Consider the following 18575-nt stretch of genomic DNA (forward strand, 5'->3'; position numbering starts at 1 on the left):
AGAAGCCTTTGATTGGTAATGCTGCACAGATACTAGTTCATACTGTAGCCCAGGAGGATTACTGTTAGCTGTTTCTTGTATATTATAAGCACTTCTTTTGCATTCTAAGCAAAGAATCATAATTTTAATGTATTAATTTTAATTTTAAGCTTTAATTTAAATAAAGCATGAAAAAAATTTATATATTTTGTTGAGTGAGAGTTTATTCTATGTAAATCATTTTTCAATGTTTATCATTCCTACACCTTCTTAAAGTGCAAATTATTAATTAGCAGCTGAAAATATATTGAAACCTGTTATATAACCAGTTGCTCATGGTTATTGGAATATTTATTTGTTTGCTTAAAGAACTGTCCTCTGGGGAATTTGCAGATTTACCTCTTTTAATGTTATGACGTGTTTTTGTTTTCAGCTTTGTTCAACCTTATACCAGTGGGACTCAGAGTTGTTGCAATTCAGGCTGTGAAGACAGGATTATACATAGCCATGAATGGAGAAGGATACCTGTACACATCAGTAAGTACTGTGCTATTGACAGAAAAAAGGGAAAGGAAAAAGTAATGGGTCAAATAGAAGCTGGTCTTAATTTTTGTCTAATGTTTTAGTACAGCTCCGTTTGTATACCAAGGGTGCTTTGCTCATTCAAATCTCAAAGGAGGTTTTAACATTTTGCTAGCAATTCTGTGAATGAAACTGCAGGAAAGGCAAAAACATATTTATGAATGAGTCATCACAATGGAAATTAAAACTAATTTCTGGGCCAGAATATTTGTTTATAAAAAGGGTTAAAAATGCATTAGAGGTGCGAAAGTCAGCTATTTACTAATATTTGTGATTTAAGGTCAGTTGTCTTTCATTTCAGTTTTGTATCTGTAGGTTAGGATTTAAAAATCTTTGAATAGGTTGGCAGCTGCTGTTTGTTACCTGGTTACATAAGCCACTGGAGATCAATGGGCAGAAAATACATTAAGTATGTATTATATACATTAAGTATTATTATATACAGTAAGTCATTATGGATGACATACAGATGGAGTTCATCTTTTTTAATATATACTCAATATCATTTTACCATTTTTTTATATTAATATATATTGTAACTTGTCAAAGTCAAACAAAATGGTTGGATGCTTTTACCCAGCTGGCAAAGGATTGCCAGTGGCGATGATGCAACCAGAATAACCCAGGATAAGAATGGCTCAAGGGCCACTTAAAGAGGAAAACAACCATACCAGACCAGAAGTGAATTCTCCAAAGGCCATACCAAGAAAAGCCATCAAGGACAGCAATGTAGTCAGGTGTCTATTTCATTGGTAAACATGTAGAAACCTGAATTCCCAACTCAGAGCATCAAGAAGTTTAATTAAAAGTCCAGATATTTAATTATTGGTCAGAGCTCAAGAGTTTAATACTTGTGGGAAACACCAAAGGAAGTCTGGCTTTCCCAAGAATTTCACGCCCTGATCTTGTGGTACATGTCACTAGTGTAGGGTTTTATGGTACCTCCCTGTCACAACACCAATAAGTCTGAAGGGAGTGGAGAGTTTGAGTGAATACCTAATGGTCGGATAGAAAAGAAAACAGAGAAGCAGATGACTGTGATGGAAAAATGACGGCATTCCACATAACAAACTGTATGACAGCCAGCTTTTCTTTGATACTTTGTACTCTGGCCTGTAATTACCCTTTTGTTCTGTTTGTAAATGTATATATCAAGACAGACAATAGAATATATTTAAAAATATTTCATATTTCTTGCCTTACATATTCCCTCAGCATTCCTCCTCAGTATCCTCATATGTCTCAACCTTTCTTGCCTGACACTTTCTATCATGATCATGTTCCCGTAACGCCTGCTTCTCAGAGTCTGTTATTTTAAGGTGCCTTGCTCACATCTTCTTTGCTTTTTGACTATCGTCAGTTGTAGACAGATGTGAAAACATAATTTGTATTCTTACGAATTCTTCCTGTCTTTGGAGGTGATGATGGCTTTTACCAAAGTGAAACTGGCCAATCAGATTGCTTAGTGGAACCAGACACATGCTCACATACACACACATACACAGTAGCATTGTATTTTACACAATATATATATTGTGAAGGGCAGCCACAGCCATTACCTGGCTGGGGCACTAACTGTATGGAGGAACCAGGGGAGAGAGCATCGGCAGGGCAATACCTTCCCGGATGTAAGAGAGCAGCTCTCCAGGGTGGCTGTGGCATTATGAATTCCCACAGGATATGCTGGGAGTTTGGCAAAGCCCTGTCGGGTTCAATGGGGGCCACCAGGAGGAGCCGCAGTGCTCTTCATTGGGCTTTCACCACACCTGGGAGTGATTCCAGGTTTGATTAATGAGCCACCTGGAACACTCCCAGGGCCATCATAAAAGGAGCCGTCTCACTCCATTCAGAGAGCCAGAGTCGGGAGGAAGATGGACGAAGCTTGTGAGGGAAGAGTGGAGGCGTTAGGACTGTGTTGTGGTGCTTTATGTACTGTGCTGTGGGGAGAAGAGAAAAGCACTCCATAGTCGTAAATAAACTTTGTGTGCTGGACTGGAATTTGTGTCTGTCTGTCTCTGTTGGGTTAGGGTGGCTGCACACATCACGGTGGTCACAATATGTAGAGTATATATATAAATATATTTATATATGTACAGTATATGCAGTATGTAGTATGTGAAGTATATGTATATACTGAAAGCATATTACAAATGTATACACATATGATTGTATTGATACATAGGCATAGTAAGATAGGCAGCCTTAGAGCTGCTGGACCCATAGTTATTGTCCAAATTCTGAAAGATACAATCCTCCAAAGAAGCAGAAACACATTACTGTTTATTACAGTCAGGGAAAACATGTAAAGTGCATAATGGTACTTGCATTTATTAAATAGGTTTACGGGGTCATTATTGCTATATGTACATAGTACTCTCTGGTGTCATGATTAGTGAGATTAAAGTTGCTAATAAACTAAAGTTTTAAATTGACTTTAAACTGGTCATTGTATAAATTTAGACTTTAAATTTCACTTTTCTTTTTACATTTGATATATGTATCATTTAAAATATTGTATTAATAACATATGTATCATTTAAAATATTGTATTAATAACAAACAGTAATCGTAATGTATTTTGGGATTCTCCCATATTACAACAATACTGTAGTTGTGTGCACCACTTTCAGCAGTCACTTCCAGTTTTTGGATGAGATATTACCATACCAATGTAATTGGAATTTCCTGTGAAAAGCTCATTTCTAGACAGACCAGGAAGTTGTATGCAACAGACAATGTCAGTGTGATGATTAAAATCCTTGCTTTTATCATGAAGTTAATACACAACCTGTCAACAAATTGTGCAGAAAATCAGGTCTGCTTAATTATAAATTACACTGAAAAACAACCTCATATTGTAAGCTATAGATTGGATACAAGCTGGGGAAAACAAGCAGCCTTTTAAGAAATACAAAATTAAGACACTGGCTACAATAAAAACCTGTAGCTGCTGCAGCCTTCCTGGTCTGTGTTATTTAATGAAGACCTGTACAGAAATGGCTGCAAGGTAAACCACATTATAATATGAAAATTTGGGTAAATAGGCTTTTCTCCTGACTTTCTAAAATAGTATGTAATTCTGCACTTGGCAGACTATGGCATCCAGGAAGCATATGGCACTGCCAATATTTCTGATGTCACACAAGAGCTTTGTGATTTAATCAACTGGTTTAAAAATAAAATTAAATTTACTAAAATATGAATAGCAGTTAGTTGTTTGACATTTATAATAGATCACAGCATTATATAGCGATTTGTGACTGCAGATTTTGTCAGAGGCTCCCAAAAGATTCTTATCAGTCTTGCCACCATTACCTTAGAGTTGCCTTTGTTAGCATGGACTTTGTACCACTTTAAAACTGATTTTATCCAGGGAGCAGAAAAGTCAAATTCAAATCCTGGTCTATTCTAATGTGTTCTTTGCAGTGCTGGTTTTATTAAAAAAAAGAAATAAATAAATTGGTAAAAAAAAAACTGTATTATGTATAGTAAAATGCTTCTTCTCTAGAAGCATTGAGATCTTTAAAATGCTCAAGTAAAAAAGTTAAGTCTTTTTCCTTCAGAGATGATATGAAAAGCCATTCAAGTTCAACCTGGGTCCCCATTGTTTTTATTTCTGCAATAATAAAATCATCCAAATGTAATAAATACATTTAAACAGTTTTACGTATTTACAAAGTTTATTTTATTTGTAAATCAATTTATTTACTGTTAAATGAGTATTGCATTTCTTTGTGAAGGACATGAAGGTCTAATTTGGTATTAGGCAGTGTATGGCAGAAAATTCTTCATATAATGCTTTCAGTAGCCTTGACAATAAACAGTTGGATGCAAGCCACAACTAGACACACTAGTCTGCCAGAAGAAGCAGCATTAATATTGTCATCTTCTATATCTCAAACTAAAACAGCGCATTTCCAAAGTAAATTCATTTGCAGTTGATAAAATGAATGTACAAATGTGAAAACAGTTTGATACAGTAAATAACAATATATAAATATGATTTTATTTTCTATTAGCTTAAATTTGGAAATGTTATTTCCATTCTATTTTGCAGTTTGTTTTAAACATTGAGTTCTTTAAAATCTGCAACTTAACATCAGCAAACCAAGAAGCTGCAAGTGAATGTGGTGGTGGTGCATTGCTACAGGTCCTTGGGGGTCCACATCAATGACAGGCAGAACTGGTCTCATAATACAGTGAGAGAATATGAGGGAGGGCAGGGCAGGCTCATTGTTCTTAAGAGACTGCACTCCTTTAATTTGTGTAGTGTCCATCTATACATATTCTATAACTCTGTGATGGCTTGTGTGATTTTCTAGGCCAGTAATATCACTTCAAGAGAGACCCACTGAATCAACAATCTAAGTAAAAGGGCAGGCTCAGTTATAGGATGCACTCTCAAACCCCTGGTGATAGAAGTGAAGGAGAGAAATGCAGCAAAACTGAGTGCCATTATGAACAATGCTGCACATCTTCTCTCTGACACACTAACACTAAGGACTTTTAGCCAGCACATTATTCAGCAGTGCTCCTTTTTAACCATAGCAGTAGATCTGTATAATGCCTCACTGTGACTGTGACTGACAATTTTGAAGTTTTCTTTTTTTTTGGTTGTGTTTCTTTTTAGTCATTCTTGTGTATACAGTATTTGAAAGGGGATTGCTGTTTGTCATAATATAATAATAGTATTGATTGATTGATTGAACCTCTGTAAACATCCAAAAAATTAGTTCTATCTATCTATCTATCTATCTATCTATCTATCTATCTATCTATCTATCTATCTATCTATCTATCTATCTATCTATCTAATTCATTATGTCTTTGGCTTATAGACAATTCTTAATCAAATATCGTAATATTTAATTAAACGGAGGATTACAACCAAACATTTTCGAGTCACATATTAGCCTAACAGGAAAATCTTGGAATGTGGGAGAAAAATCAAACAAAAGACAGAATATTCAGATTTCATATCTAAAAAGACCAGGCACAGGATTTGAACTCCTGATACCAGATCAGTGGGGCAGCAATGCTAAAACAGCACTGATAGGCCACCATAAAGGGTCTAAATGGTGCATAGTTGCTTTATCAGTATAGAATGGTTTTGATCCATTTTTCATTGCTATTTGATTTAGTGGAATTTAAACGTGCCTGTGTGAGTTCTTCCTAAGTCTGTATAATATTTCCCAGTTATCCTTTCACATATGCAGATTAGGTTGCTCTGGTGCTCTGTATTGTCCAAGCTATAAGCAAGCCTAGATGTGATCCAGAGTGGGCCTTTATGGACATGTTCCACTTCTAGGATTGAGTATTGGCTCTTATTTGCTGATATATCCTTTATCAGCAGTGTGTTAGGATGAGCAAAACTGCAGAAAAAATGACTACATTTATTTAGTTACTGCAAAACAACATACAATACAATACAACATGTTCAAATAACATCTTGAAACCTCAAACCACTGTTGCAGGACGTTGCTATCATTTCTCAGCTATGAAAATGATACCATTCAGGCAGACCAATATCAATTAACAAAGGTCTGTTTGCCTCAACTGTTGTTAAACTGTTAAGTGGAACACAAAAGTTTGCCAAGCACATGTATCGATATATTATTTTGAAAAGCATAGAACAGAAATTGAGAAAGCTTGAAAAATGTTTCTTCAGCCACCTTACCATAGTTTGCTTTACATACTTTAAACATTTTACTATGCTGCTGCAATGTGGACCCTGCATGTTAAAGTTTAAGAAGTGGAAAATAACAATGAGATTATGATGATCATATTAGACAAATGCAAGGCTGCCAAAAGTCTGGAGTTAAATATTAACACAGAAAGTCAATGAATTAGATTAACTGAAAAACACTGCAATATAAACAGCAAAGAAAGATTCCCTGGCATTGCATCAATCATATCTCTAAAAAGTGAACATCAAGTGTTCGTGTATGTGGAACAACAAGTGAAGAAGAAGGTCACATGAAGGCAAAAAATAATGTGCAGACACTTCTCACAAACCAGCTAAGACCCAGATACAAGCCTAATGCATTTTACTATCCCTGTAGTAATATTTATTTGTTTGTGAATGGCCTATTTAAAACTATACATCTATTATTTAAATAATTTCCATAAGGGAAACAGCCTTGTTTATGGCATTCCTTAACAAGGCACCGGGAAAAACCTCTTTTGAGGTGAATCCGTATGTGAAATGTAGTAGTGTTATCAGGCAATTGCTACTTTGGTTAAAAGAACCAAGTAATCTTATATTCTTGTCTCTTGATAGCTGTAGATCAAAGTGGTAGTCCCTATGGTCTAATTATCATGAAATGTTAAAGAATGTCATTTTGCTTGCAAAATGCGCAATTTTATTTCATGAAATATTTAGTAAAACTTCACATCAAAGTAAAAGTTTCACTATGAATTAAGATCCAAGGGTTTTCACAGAGTGAATAATATAGAAGCATACATTTATGTGTTGAATGCAATGGCAGTTCTGTCAGTTCTTTCAGATAGATAGACAGTGCCTTCTCATATATATTACTTGCAAATGATATCTGCCACATATGTCTGGTTACTACTAGTGATCATTTGAACAATGCTGCACTATAATCATCCAAATATTTGCATAATTTGACAGTAACTAAAATACAACAAATTCTGGCAAATAATTTATCTCCATGATGTTACACTACATTGTGCTAGTGTTAATTGTGGACTTGCTAGGTCACTATTTCATAAATGAAAATGGTGTGGAATGATTAGTGTAACCATATAGGTAATTTTAATCTGATGACATTCTTTATCAGCTGAAAAAAGTCAGAAGACACTAAAGGGTGAATGTGGATCAGTGAATTCAATCAATTGGAACTGTAGGATTACTACTGAACTATTTATATAAGAATTAGCAAGCAAGGAAAATATTGTCTAACCAGAGGGTGTGTTATAAGGCCTGATGACAGCAGATTAGACAACCTCTAAGTAGCATTCCTCAGGAAATTCAAGGTGTGAAATATGGGAATAATCAGTCTTTTTGAAAGCCTGAAAATCAGGATGTTTTGGTATGGCAAAATCACTCAGTGCCGGAAGAGAGCCCTTCACAGACAGAGTAGAAAGGAAACAGTATGCAAGTACTTCACAGGATGGCTGGGACTAGATGCTTAAGTGGAAACAAACTGTCCAATAAGAGTGGGAAGCATGTCCATTTGACAAGCTGCAAGAGGATTTGACAAAAAAAAGGGGAAGATACTTTCAGAGGAAAAGCGTAAATTGGAGACCCACACAGCTGTTAGTTCAGGCTTTTTGGTTTCATTGATGCTGAGCGGAAAATGATGAAGATTGTGAATACCATGGTTTCTATAGTGTTCATATTGCAGGGGAACTGCTTTACACTCAAAATGACATGCTTCTTTTTACTATTCTCTTATCTAGATAGAGCTTCAGCTCTGGTCTGTGGCAAGTGTGGCAGATTTGTTTATGGCATGCCATTACTTTAATCTGCATTTGGTCACTAAGTGCATATGCGTCAAGAAAAGTGCCTATTTTGTGCAATACTGGTCAGAAGTAAAAGGTGGTATGGTTTTACTTTGTAGGTTTATCTATGTACAATGCAAGTCATTTACTTGAGACATGCATATGCTAAGTGATAGCAATAATGCAACCTCTTGATTATCATGGGGTATTTTGGGGGTATTCTGCATGCTGCACTGAAGGTAATATATGGATGACAATAGTGACATAGAGGGTGTGAAATGTTGTTCACTACAGTGTTAAGTTCATAGTGTCAGTATTACAGAGTACGGTGAACGTCTTACTTGCAGTGCTAATCAATATGCAACACACAGCCAGCAGCAAGGAAAACAATTTTGTCTCTGTTGCTGCCTCCAGTGTCTTTCTGATTATGTTATTAATACTTTCAACATCTACTCTTCTAGTGCTACTGCCCCAGTGTACTTCTGTGTAATGCACATGTGCAGGCAGAATAATCGAAAGTGGGCAGAATTGTTTTGCCCACTTCAAACAACCTGATTCTCCTCAGGACATACAGTTAATTCAGATCACTTTTATATGCGGCTTCTGACTTTGTTGCCAAATCTAGTTGTGTTCAGGTGCATTTCCTGAGTCCTTATATACCTGAAAAACGTAATGTTCTTCTCCCTAAATGAAGACCAAACTCTCAAAGTCACCCATGAACTCCTTGGTTTTACCAAGGCTTAATTTAAATGTAATTTAGGCATCCATCAAGCTTCTATATTTCTCCTTGAGACCACCACTAACACACCCCATGGTAGAAGTTGCCTGAGAACTTCTGCAGGTGGCCTGTCTGAGAATTGTATTTGAAGTCAGATGTGTATATAATGAACAGGAAGGGAGCTAGAGCTGTTGGGGGGCCTTATGTTGCTAACCACTTTAATACGGCAGCCTTTGGAAGTGTGTCCATACATTTCAAAATACTTACATACATACATACATAATAGGAAATCTTGCACCACATAAATTAATCTGAGACTGTAAGTTATGTAAGCTCTTTCCAGTTGTTAGACCATTAAGTATGTTTATACATTGTGATGTGCTAGTAAGGATGTTTGTTAATAGAAATCTCCCTGTTAGCATAGTGAACATTTTCTTCCTAATTAAAAGAGCAGGAATTCTTAACCAAACATATTAGCAAGCAAGTTAAGTTTTCCATATATCTATTCCCAGGTAAAAGAATGAAGCTGCCTCTGAGACAGAGTTCTGACCATATTGGCAGTCATAGAAAATGACCTATCCTGTTCCCCCAGCTCAGCATTATATATATATGTATATATATATATACTGTATATATATATATATGTATATATGTGTATGTATATATATATATGTATATATATATACATATACAGTATATACAGTATGAACCGGACACAGACAGGCAGGCATCGTTTTAACACCCAACACACGTTTATTTTACAACTATTATATACAATAAGTGCACACAACCCCCAAAGTCCCCCAAAGTCCAGGCCTCACAATGCCTCTTTCACTCTTCAGGCTGCTTCCACTCCTCTCCTCCAAGGCTTCATCCTTCTTCCACCCGACTCCAGCCATCGAATGTAGGGAGGCGGCCCCTTTTATCCCCACCCGGACGTGCTCCAGGTGCCTCCCGATTAGCTTCCACCGGCACTCCCCTGTGTGGTGGAAGTGCTGAGGGCCAGGGCTCCAAAGGCATTGGGGAGCTCCCTGGCGGTGACTACGGGCCCCTATAGGGTTGAGCTTCCAAGCTCAGTTCCCGTGGTCCCCAAAGCCACCAGGGCGGTTGCCCCCACATGGTCTGGGGGAGGCGTAAGCCCTCCTCAGGTCCTCCGGGGCATCCCAGCTGGGTACCAACCCCAGCCACCTGAGACTGTGCCCCATCGCCAGCGAAGATCGGGTGTAGTGGCCCGTACTGCGATTGTCACAATCAGACGGGTCCGCTCGCACGTCCGTCATCTCCACCGACTCTGGGGTTTCCTTCTGCCTACGCACAGGGCGGCCCTTCTCTGGACATGAGCGTTCTGCCTCATGTCCGCCCTTATGAGAGGAACCGGCTTTCTTCCCTCGATTCCTCCTCTTTCTCTGGGACGCTGTGACGGTTTGGGTCTGCCTATGGAAAAGTCGCAGATCCTGTCCCATCAGTGTCCCTGTAGAACGGAGACTGACGCTGGCTCGGGGTGTAGGGCTCTAGGACCTGCCGCACACACTAGCCGGCATCCCGTCTGCCCTCTCGCTCTCTCTACCCTCACCACGCACGCAGCTCCCACCGCTGCGTCCACTGTGAGAGACCCCCTACTTGATTCCGATCATTTACATCACAGGTCTTTTTGGTGGGGTCTCTGTTATACTTTATGGGGTGGTTTCCACTTATCTGCCCCGCCGTTCCTCTCCAGCCAGAGGATCCAGTGTTGCATCGTTTCGTCCACGTACATGGCGTCTCCACCGACGCGATTGTTTTTCCCCCAGCTTCTCCAGTTCCTCCCGGAGGGCACGTAACGCCTGTAAGAGCGACCTTGAGGGCTGAGGGCACTCCCCCAGCTTGAACAGAGCCGCCGGCAAGCACAGAAAGTCAACCGACACAGTACTTACTCTTTGTTCAGTTACACACGCTGGCTGCTTTCTGCGGGGCCTCTCCCTCGGCCTAATCGGGTTCTTCTCCGGCCCGGGATGGACATTCCTTGGTCCCACCTCCATCCAATCACTGGCAGGCATGCAAGACACACTGTCCAATCCCGTGCCTATCTCAGGGAAGGACTTCCGGTCCACAGCCATCTTGTCTCCACCCCTCCTGGTGCAGTGCTGTGCCTCCGGACAGCCTCGCAGCAGCTGCAGCGACTCCTCCTCCACAGTGTCTCCAGCTGCCAACTCACTGCCAAAGCCCTGCAGACTGGCACACATCTGCCACCGATGCAGATCCGGGCAGTCCCTGCCTGCAAAACACAAAACACACCTGGCCCTCCAGGGCCAGCTGCCAGCGAGCAGGGAACTCACCTCCCGGGTCCCGTCTGTCCGAGGAAAACGTCCTCGGCATGACTTCACTAGACGCCATGTAGGAGCCCCCTGCACTCCTGCAACGTTCGTTGTCTTCCCGCACCAGGGGGAAACGGCCCTTCAGTGAACCGGTGGTGGTCCGTGGGGCGAGTCTCTCTCACAGGGTTGTGTGCATGCTGCCCCCACGGCGCGTGTGTGGGCTCACCTGCTGCACCGGGCCGTCCACAAAATTACTTAATTTGACGGGTCCCCGCCTTGAAACAGGTGGAGAGTCCCAGCTGGGATGCCATTGTGGAGTATGGCCCGGGCACAGACAGGCAGATATCGTTTTAACACCCAACACACGTTCATTTTACAACTATTACATACGATAAGTGCACACAACCCCCAAAGTTCCCCAGAGTCCAGACCTCATAATGCTTCTTTCATTCTTCAGGCCACCTCCACTCCTCTCCTCCAAGACCTCATCGTTCTTCCACCCAACTCCAGCCATCAAATGGAGGGAGGCAGCCCCTTTTATCTCCACCCGGACATGCTCCAGGTGCCTCCCGATTAGCTTCCGCCGGCACTCCCCTGTGTGGTTGAAGTACCGGCTGCGCACCCGTTGCACTCCAGGTGTCCCGGGTCTTCCCCCCAGCACTTCTGGGTGTGGTGGAAGTGCTGAGGCCCAGGGCTCCAAAGGCATTGGGGCACCCCCTGGCTGTGAAAAAGGGACCCTATAGGGTTGAGCTTCCAAGCTCAGTTCCCGTGGTCCCTAAAGCCACCAGGGCAGTTGTCCCCACGTGGTCTGGAGGAGGCGTAAGCTCTCCTCCGGTCCTACGGGGTGTCCCGGCTGGGTACCACCCCCAGCCACCTGTGACAGTGCCCCATCACCAGCAAAGACCCGTCGGGTGTAGTGGCCCATCCTGTGAGGGCAGGTCCCCAACGAAGTGGGTCGTACTGCGTGTCCAAGGTCTGGTGCTGCAACAATGACAGAAACAGAGGCAGAGACGCTGCCTGGACACCACCACCTGGTGTCCTTGCATGCCGCGAATGAGCAGCGCTCCCCCCTCTGACCGCCACCCCGGGACTTGCCTCTTCAACACCCCCTCCGCATGTTCCATGCCCGTCTGATTGGGACAACAGACGGGTCCGCTCGCACTTCCATCATCTCCGCCGACCCTGGGGTTTCCCTCTGCCTCCACAATAGCTCTTTCATTCTTTACTGCCGCCTCCATTACTGTGATGGTAGTAAATATATATATATATATATATATATATATATATATATTTATATATATATATTTATATTTATACATATCCATCCATTATCCAACCCGCTATATCCTAACTTCAGGGTCACGGGGGTCTGCTGGAGCCAGTCCCAGCCAACATAGGGCGCAAGGCAGGAAAAAAACCCCAGGTAGGGTGCCAGCCCACCGCAGGGCGCGCACACACACATGCACCCACACACCAAGCATACACTAGGGACAATTTAGAATCGCCAATGCACCTAACTTGCATGTCTTTGGACTGTGGGAGAAAACCGGAGCACCCAGAGGAAACCCACGCAGACACAGGGAGAACATATAAACTCCACGCACGGAGGACCGAGGAAGCTCCTAACTGTGTGGCAGCAGCACTAACCACTGCGCCACCCTGCCGCCCTAGTTATACATATATATTAAAAAAAAAGTCTGGTGTGGTTTTATTTACATTATAAGCACATGTTTTCATGGACTGCTCAATGACACTCTTTGAATAAAGCACAAAGACTCATTTTAAAACTCCCCTTTAAAACCATATGAAGAGAGAGGCTTGTTCCATCTGATTTATCCAAAGTAATATTTTATAGCATCACGTAATAACTTCCATTTTTTCGTTGGTGTTTACTAAGATTATGAGTACACAGGTTGTAGAACTTTGTTTTTGATATAACAGAAATTAGGTTATATACACTTTTTGCAGGACTATTTATGAGATGAACATAAATTACAGTGACATTGTGACACAGTATATAGCACTGTTGTCTAAAAGCTCCAGTTAACTGGTAACTGGTTTCAAATCCCCAAAACTGTTTTGAGAATATTCCTTTAAATAACAGCTGAGATCGCTCCTGCAGTGGTTCCAATGAACAATTTTATTTATCATACTGTATCTATGGGAGCAATTCCATATGGAAACATCAGTTTACTATGGCAAATGCTACATAAAACTGGGAGAGCTGAATTGTTAAAAACTGATATAGTTTGCATAACACAGTTTATAACCATAATACTTTATTTAACACCAATCAAGATAAAGAGAGTAGACAGTCCATCTCACCTTGTTTGGGTAGAGACTACCATGTATGAATAATACATCATAAGAAATAAAACAGAGACTTATAAAGTTCTGGAGCACTTGAAGGCAAACCATTAATAAATGAAAAGAAAAAAAACATCTTGATCATTGAATACAAACAAGTTTTCAGATGCGAGTCTAAATCTTTAGTGCATAAGATGGCAGATCTTCCATTTGTAAGGACTTCCGTCAGGAAGAGGCAAGTTCAGGTGGATGGACACTAGAAGTGACTTCCTGGGTTTTAAAGCAGTTAATCTTCCAGTCTGATCAGGTGGTGGAGTGTCGAATGCAACTAAACTTTATATCAAACAAGGAAACCGCAAGCATGTCATGAGCGGTAATACTGCAACAAGGAAGGGCAAACATGATGAAATATGCATTCACATGCTCAATAGTCACCTTAATAGGGAAATCACAGTTAGCTAAACTAAGCAACCTACACAAGACTAAAGACACCACTCTCTCTGCTAACCTCTTGGCTGGAAATGGTGAGAAAGTGAAAAAGGAAGAGGGGTCAGGCTGTGTCCTATTTGTCACAAGCCATACCTGAATTTGAGTCTTTCTTTTAAATGTTTAAGATTTTGGACATCAACTCTAGAGTTCTTTTCAACTTGGGGTAAAAGAAATTGACAGAACAGTTTTACTGAGGTATGGTTTTATTGCTAGACTCAGGAAAAGAAACTAGCAGAAAGGGAAAGCAAGGAAGTTGCCTTTCATAGACAGAACAATCAATAACAACACACGGTAGGACAAAGAAAGGTCCAAAAGGCAGACACAAGGCCATACAAATTTGAAACACAAATGATCTTTAAGAGCTTTGTAACTGTAGCTGGATTAACAAGAAATGTTGAATAACAGATAAGTGGAAACTGTTAGCTTAACCCAGTAACTTTCAATTGGGTATTGCATTGCTACACAATAGGAGAGGTCATGAAAGAGATCTGGTAGTTCATAACACATATATTGTCAAGATGAATAAACATCTGGACACAAAATAGTTACATTTTTCCTGAGTTTATCCAGTATTCCTACCTTTTTGACCAATAGAAATCTTCCTAATTTGGAAGGACCTTTAACCAGTATTTAAATGTAATTAACACAGTAATTGGAATATTTGGAATATTATTCCTACTTAATCCATTTTAAAGTCACAGTAGAAGGAGCTCAGGAAACTATCCTCTATGTAATCCAGCCCATTAACCTATTGCATCAATCGTTTCAGTCATGCCTGTGCACTGTGGAGGAAATCTAATTATTTGGAAAAAGGATACATGAATATGGAGGTAATCTATAAACTATTTATCAGTTTCCTGTTTTAAAATATACTGTATTTAATCTGTTCACTCTTTAAAGGAGCTTTTTCTATTATAGAGTTGCAAGAAACTTAGCAGCATCTGTTACAAAGCAAAATTACTGTGCTAAATTTACACTTAAGGTGTATATTTCAAAACTGTACTTTGATATGTATGTACATGTTTAAGGATTAGTGAAGAGTTGTATCAGTGTACATCTAAAAACACAAAAAAGGGTAAAGATTATTTCCACATTGAAAAGTAAAGAAGGTTAAAGACACAATGTTTTACCTGTATAGCACTCATTAGGTACATAAATGAAGAGGAAAGAGAAGGTAGCATACAGTATATAGGAGAGGAAGGAGGAAATTAAAGCTGGGGTCATTGAAAATAGTGAAAGCTGAGAGGGGGTGTGAAAAGCTACCATTATAGAGGATGAATGGAGGGATTAAAATGTTAGTTGATGATAGGACCCGGAGAAATTTGAGTTTCTTAAATGAGAATCAGTTTAGTGTCTTCTGTTTTTTCATTGAAAAGTGTCTTTGAAGCCCTGTGAAAGAAAACAGATGGAGGGCTCAGTATGGCTATGATCAAGAGACATGAAGTGATCTACAAAGGACTTTGTAAGGTCTTTGATCATAACAGCTCAAACGTGCTTTTCTGAAACAGTCTGCCGGCCATCTCCCTTTTTCACCTATGTAGATGACAGAATGATTCCAACAGCAAATGCAGTTAGTAAGATTTTGAGACTGTCGTGAATCTCATTGTTGAATACAAGAGGGACCAGTATTGTATTGTTGGTGGCAACTGACACAATGGCTCTTGTTAGAAATGTAAAGTGCCTAGACAGGAAAATGGCTGTCCTCAGTGAAGTGAGTTGTAGACAAGACCTTTGGGCAAGTTGGATGAACAATGGAAGGAGATCAAAGGAGGTTTAGGATAAAATGCTCCTGTGGAAGGATCAGTCTACAAAATTGTTTAGTGACCTGTGGAACAGATTGATTGTTAGGGTGGAATGGGAGGACCAGTGGTTTCATTTAAAAGAGTACATTTAAGATTACTGATTTTGCTTTTCACAACACAGAAATCAACCCTGAAGACATCAATGCAACACACTCATGCTAACACCTATATGTCTTTGGAAATTTTATGCAAATCAACATTCACTCGTGTTAAACTAATTAAGAGCTAATTTATTTTAGGAGGAGAATAAAAGCATTTAGTTTACTGTACAAAGTAAGCTGTTTAGCAGTGAAGTGGTTTAAACAAATTGAACGTATTCTAAAATGAGCAAAAAAATATTTTTTCTTTCACCAATCTGATATTTGGAAGCAAACTGAACCATTATTAGTTATTAATACATTGCTCAATAATTCCATTTTTATAAAGTTTAGTGGTATTTTTTTATTTTATTAATAAACAAACCTGCTTATTTCAATGTATTGTTGCCAGTGATGGTAGACTATCCTGACAGCACTGAGAAGAAAGTAGGAATTAACTCAGGACAAGATGGTGGGGCACACCCATGATACATTATGTTTATATATATATATATATATATATATATATATATATATATATATATATATATATATACTGTATATAGTGTAGTTATTACTAAGGTAGTCTTTGTCACGCTAAAATATAAGAATTTATCAAAATCTAAGGACTGCTTTCCTTTTAGATCATCTCACATTTAAGGTATTTACAGAGGAGTTATCAAGACATGCTAATGTTGTAGAAACCAGCTGCTGTTTTGCACTATTGAGGTGTCTTAGCCTGCCCTTGTCAGGAAACCCCTGTAGGAATTCCACAGCTGAGCTTCTAAAGAATTAAAGAAAGGACACTCACTAAATGCATATTTATGTCAGACAAGGAAGAATACAAATCCTCTTTGGAATGCCTGTAGCTACTTTCACACAATCTTTCAAAAACGACATTGCTCACAATGCCTGTTACTAAGGCCTTGACACACATTTTTTTTTCTTCTTCTTCTTCTTCTGCTTACACCGAACAGGATTGAAAGCTCCTGTTTAATAATTGAAGGAGAATCTCCCTCCCACACACCCTGTAAGAAGAAGCTTGTCGAAAATGACAGGAGGTGGTTATATGTGTTGTGAAGCAAGAGCCAACAGAAAATGAAAAGGCGATGGTTTAGGGTGTCATTTTATCCGATTGCTTCTTCATTGTACTATGTGCCAGTTGAATGGAAGGATAGTTAGTTAGCAGAAGATTGTCCTTTTCCCATCTTCATTTTAAATGTCTTTAATATCTATGATGAGAATGAGAGAGATGATTGTACTTAAGGAAATGTAAAAATTGAATATTCAGAAATAAAATACAATGGCCTGTCTAAGAGAATATATATAATTAGTTAGCATGCAATCACACAGAAAAGAATATGCTGTCAGAGCTTATAATTATTAGATGGGTCTAAATAACCTTTCATTAATTCTACAGGGTAGTGCCGTGTGGGGATTTTATTTTATTTTTTCTTTTCATTTATTTATTTATTTATTTTTGCCAAAGCAATTTCACTAAATCTCTTGCAAGAGGAAGGAGGCTTGGCATTTAATGCCCTGCTGAGTTTCCTTAAAGGATTCTGTCTTGATTCACTCCTTTGGCAGGTAGCAGACTTTCTTTATCTCGCACCCACACTTGTTAGTAGCACCTTTCACTAATGTCGAATTGACTTACCACATCATTGGAATGGCCCGATAAAATTAGACCCTTATAAAGGTGCAGGCAGAATTTTAAAGCTGGATTTCTTTCCCCTGTCTAAATGAGAATGCCCCAAGACTCAGTGCTATAAATAGGCAAGGTGGTGAGATGTAGCCCAGTGTTTCACACATTAGCATAGAAAGCATTTGATGTGCAGAGGAAAAGGGGAACTGCAGCTAATGAATGAAGGTGTATGTCAGCTCTGCTTATCCTGATTTCTTGTCCTTGCTAAGGACATGCAGTGCTATGTGATTCTGCAAAGAGGCAATACATACAGATCCATCATTTCAGGTCTATAATATTATTTGTACAGCCTAAAAAAAAATCACAGGGCATCAAAAAAAATATTACCCCAGGGTTGTAGATACTTTAAATGGGCAACACTATCTTGTAACCTGACTTAACTAAGGTTTCATGAGCACAGCCTGGCCATTAGGGAAGAAGATTATAAAATCATTTGCAGAAATTAGGAAATCGACTATGCACCAGGGTTACTTCCAATAGATCTTTGGACTTTTGTATTGTATTTGAAAGATGGAGCACAAAGCTATTAAATGACTCACTCAGGGTTGTTCACTGGGTCAGTGGCCAAGCCAAGATTGAAATGATTGCCTCTTGGATTCAAGTCTATTTTTAAACACTGTCCATTTTCCATACAAAAAGTTGCGGATGATGTACCTTTTTTATTATTAAATCTGCTGTCATTTATTAGTTGTTTACCTGAAGCAAGCTTGAGCACTATATTTGGATAAAGAGTGAAATATTCAGAGTATCCCAGAATATTTTCCCTGCATTCCTTAGCTTAGCTTGTAAAAAAAAAACAAACAATAATAAATAAATGTACTTTTTATGTCTAAGAAAGAGAGACGCTGACAGCTGGTAAGGGCAACAACCTCAAAACCTTTTTTTATTGTCCTCTTTTCTTTTACACCTCTCAGACCAAAGCAATCAAGCTCATCTCACCAAAAAGCAGACCTACCGCACATGGCTGCATAATCGAACCCTGCAATTAATATCACAGTGCAGATGTATAACAATACTATATATATATAGAGAGAGAAAGAGGATAGCAAAATGCTGCCTTCAGTCTTCAGGTCTCCTGCTTCAATTCAGGTACTCCTATTTCCATGTAGATTAGTGGTTCTACATTGAGTTAATATGAGGGTGGGTGCATTCTGT

General features: G+C 39.5%; 1 protein-coding gene across 4 annotated transcripts in view; it reads left to right on the forward strand.

Moving 5' to 3' along the window:
- Positions 1 to 18575, forward strand: part of fgf14 (fibroblast growth factor 14) — an 813860-nt gene that overhangs the window by 578710 nt on the left and 216575 nt on the right. For all 4 annotated transcript variants that reach the window (XM_039744787.1, XM_039744789.1, XM_039744790.1 and 1 more), the window contains exon 3: positions 413 to 516. In XM_039744787.1, coding sequence (XP_039600721.1) covers positions 413 to 516 — 104 coding nt within the window. The remainder of the gene's footprint in view (positions 1 to 412; positions 517 to 18575) is intronic.

The sequence above is a fragment of the Polypterus senegalus genome, chromosome 2 (genome assembly GCF_016835505.1).
Source record: "Polypterus senegalus isolate Bchr_013 chromosome 2, ASM1683550v1, whole genome shotgun sequence".
NCBI classification, from domain to species: Eukaryota; Metazoa; Chordata; class Cladistia; order Polypteriformes; family Polypteridae; genus Polypterus; species Polypterus senegalus.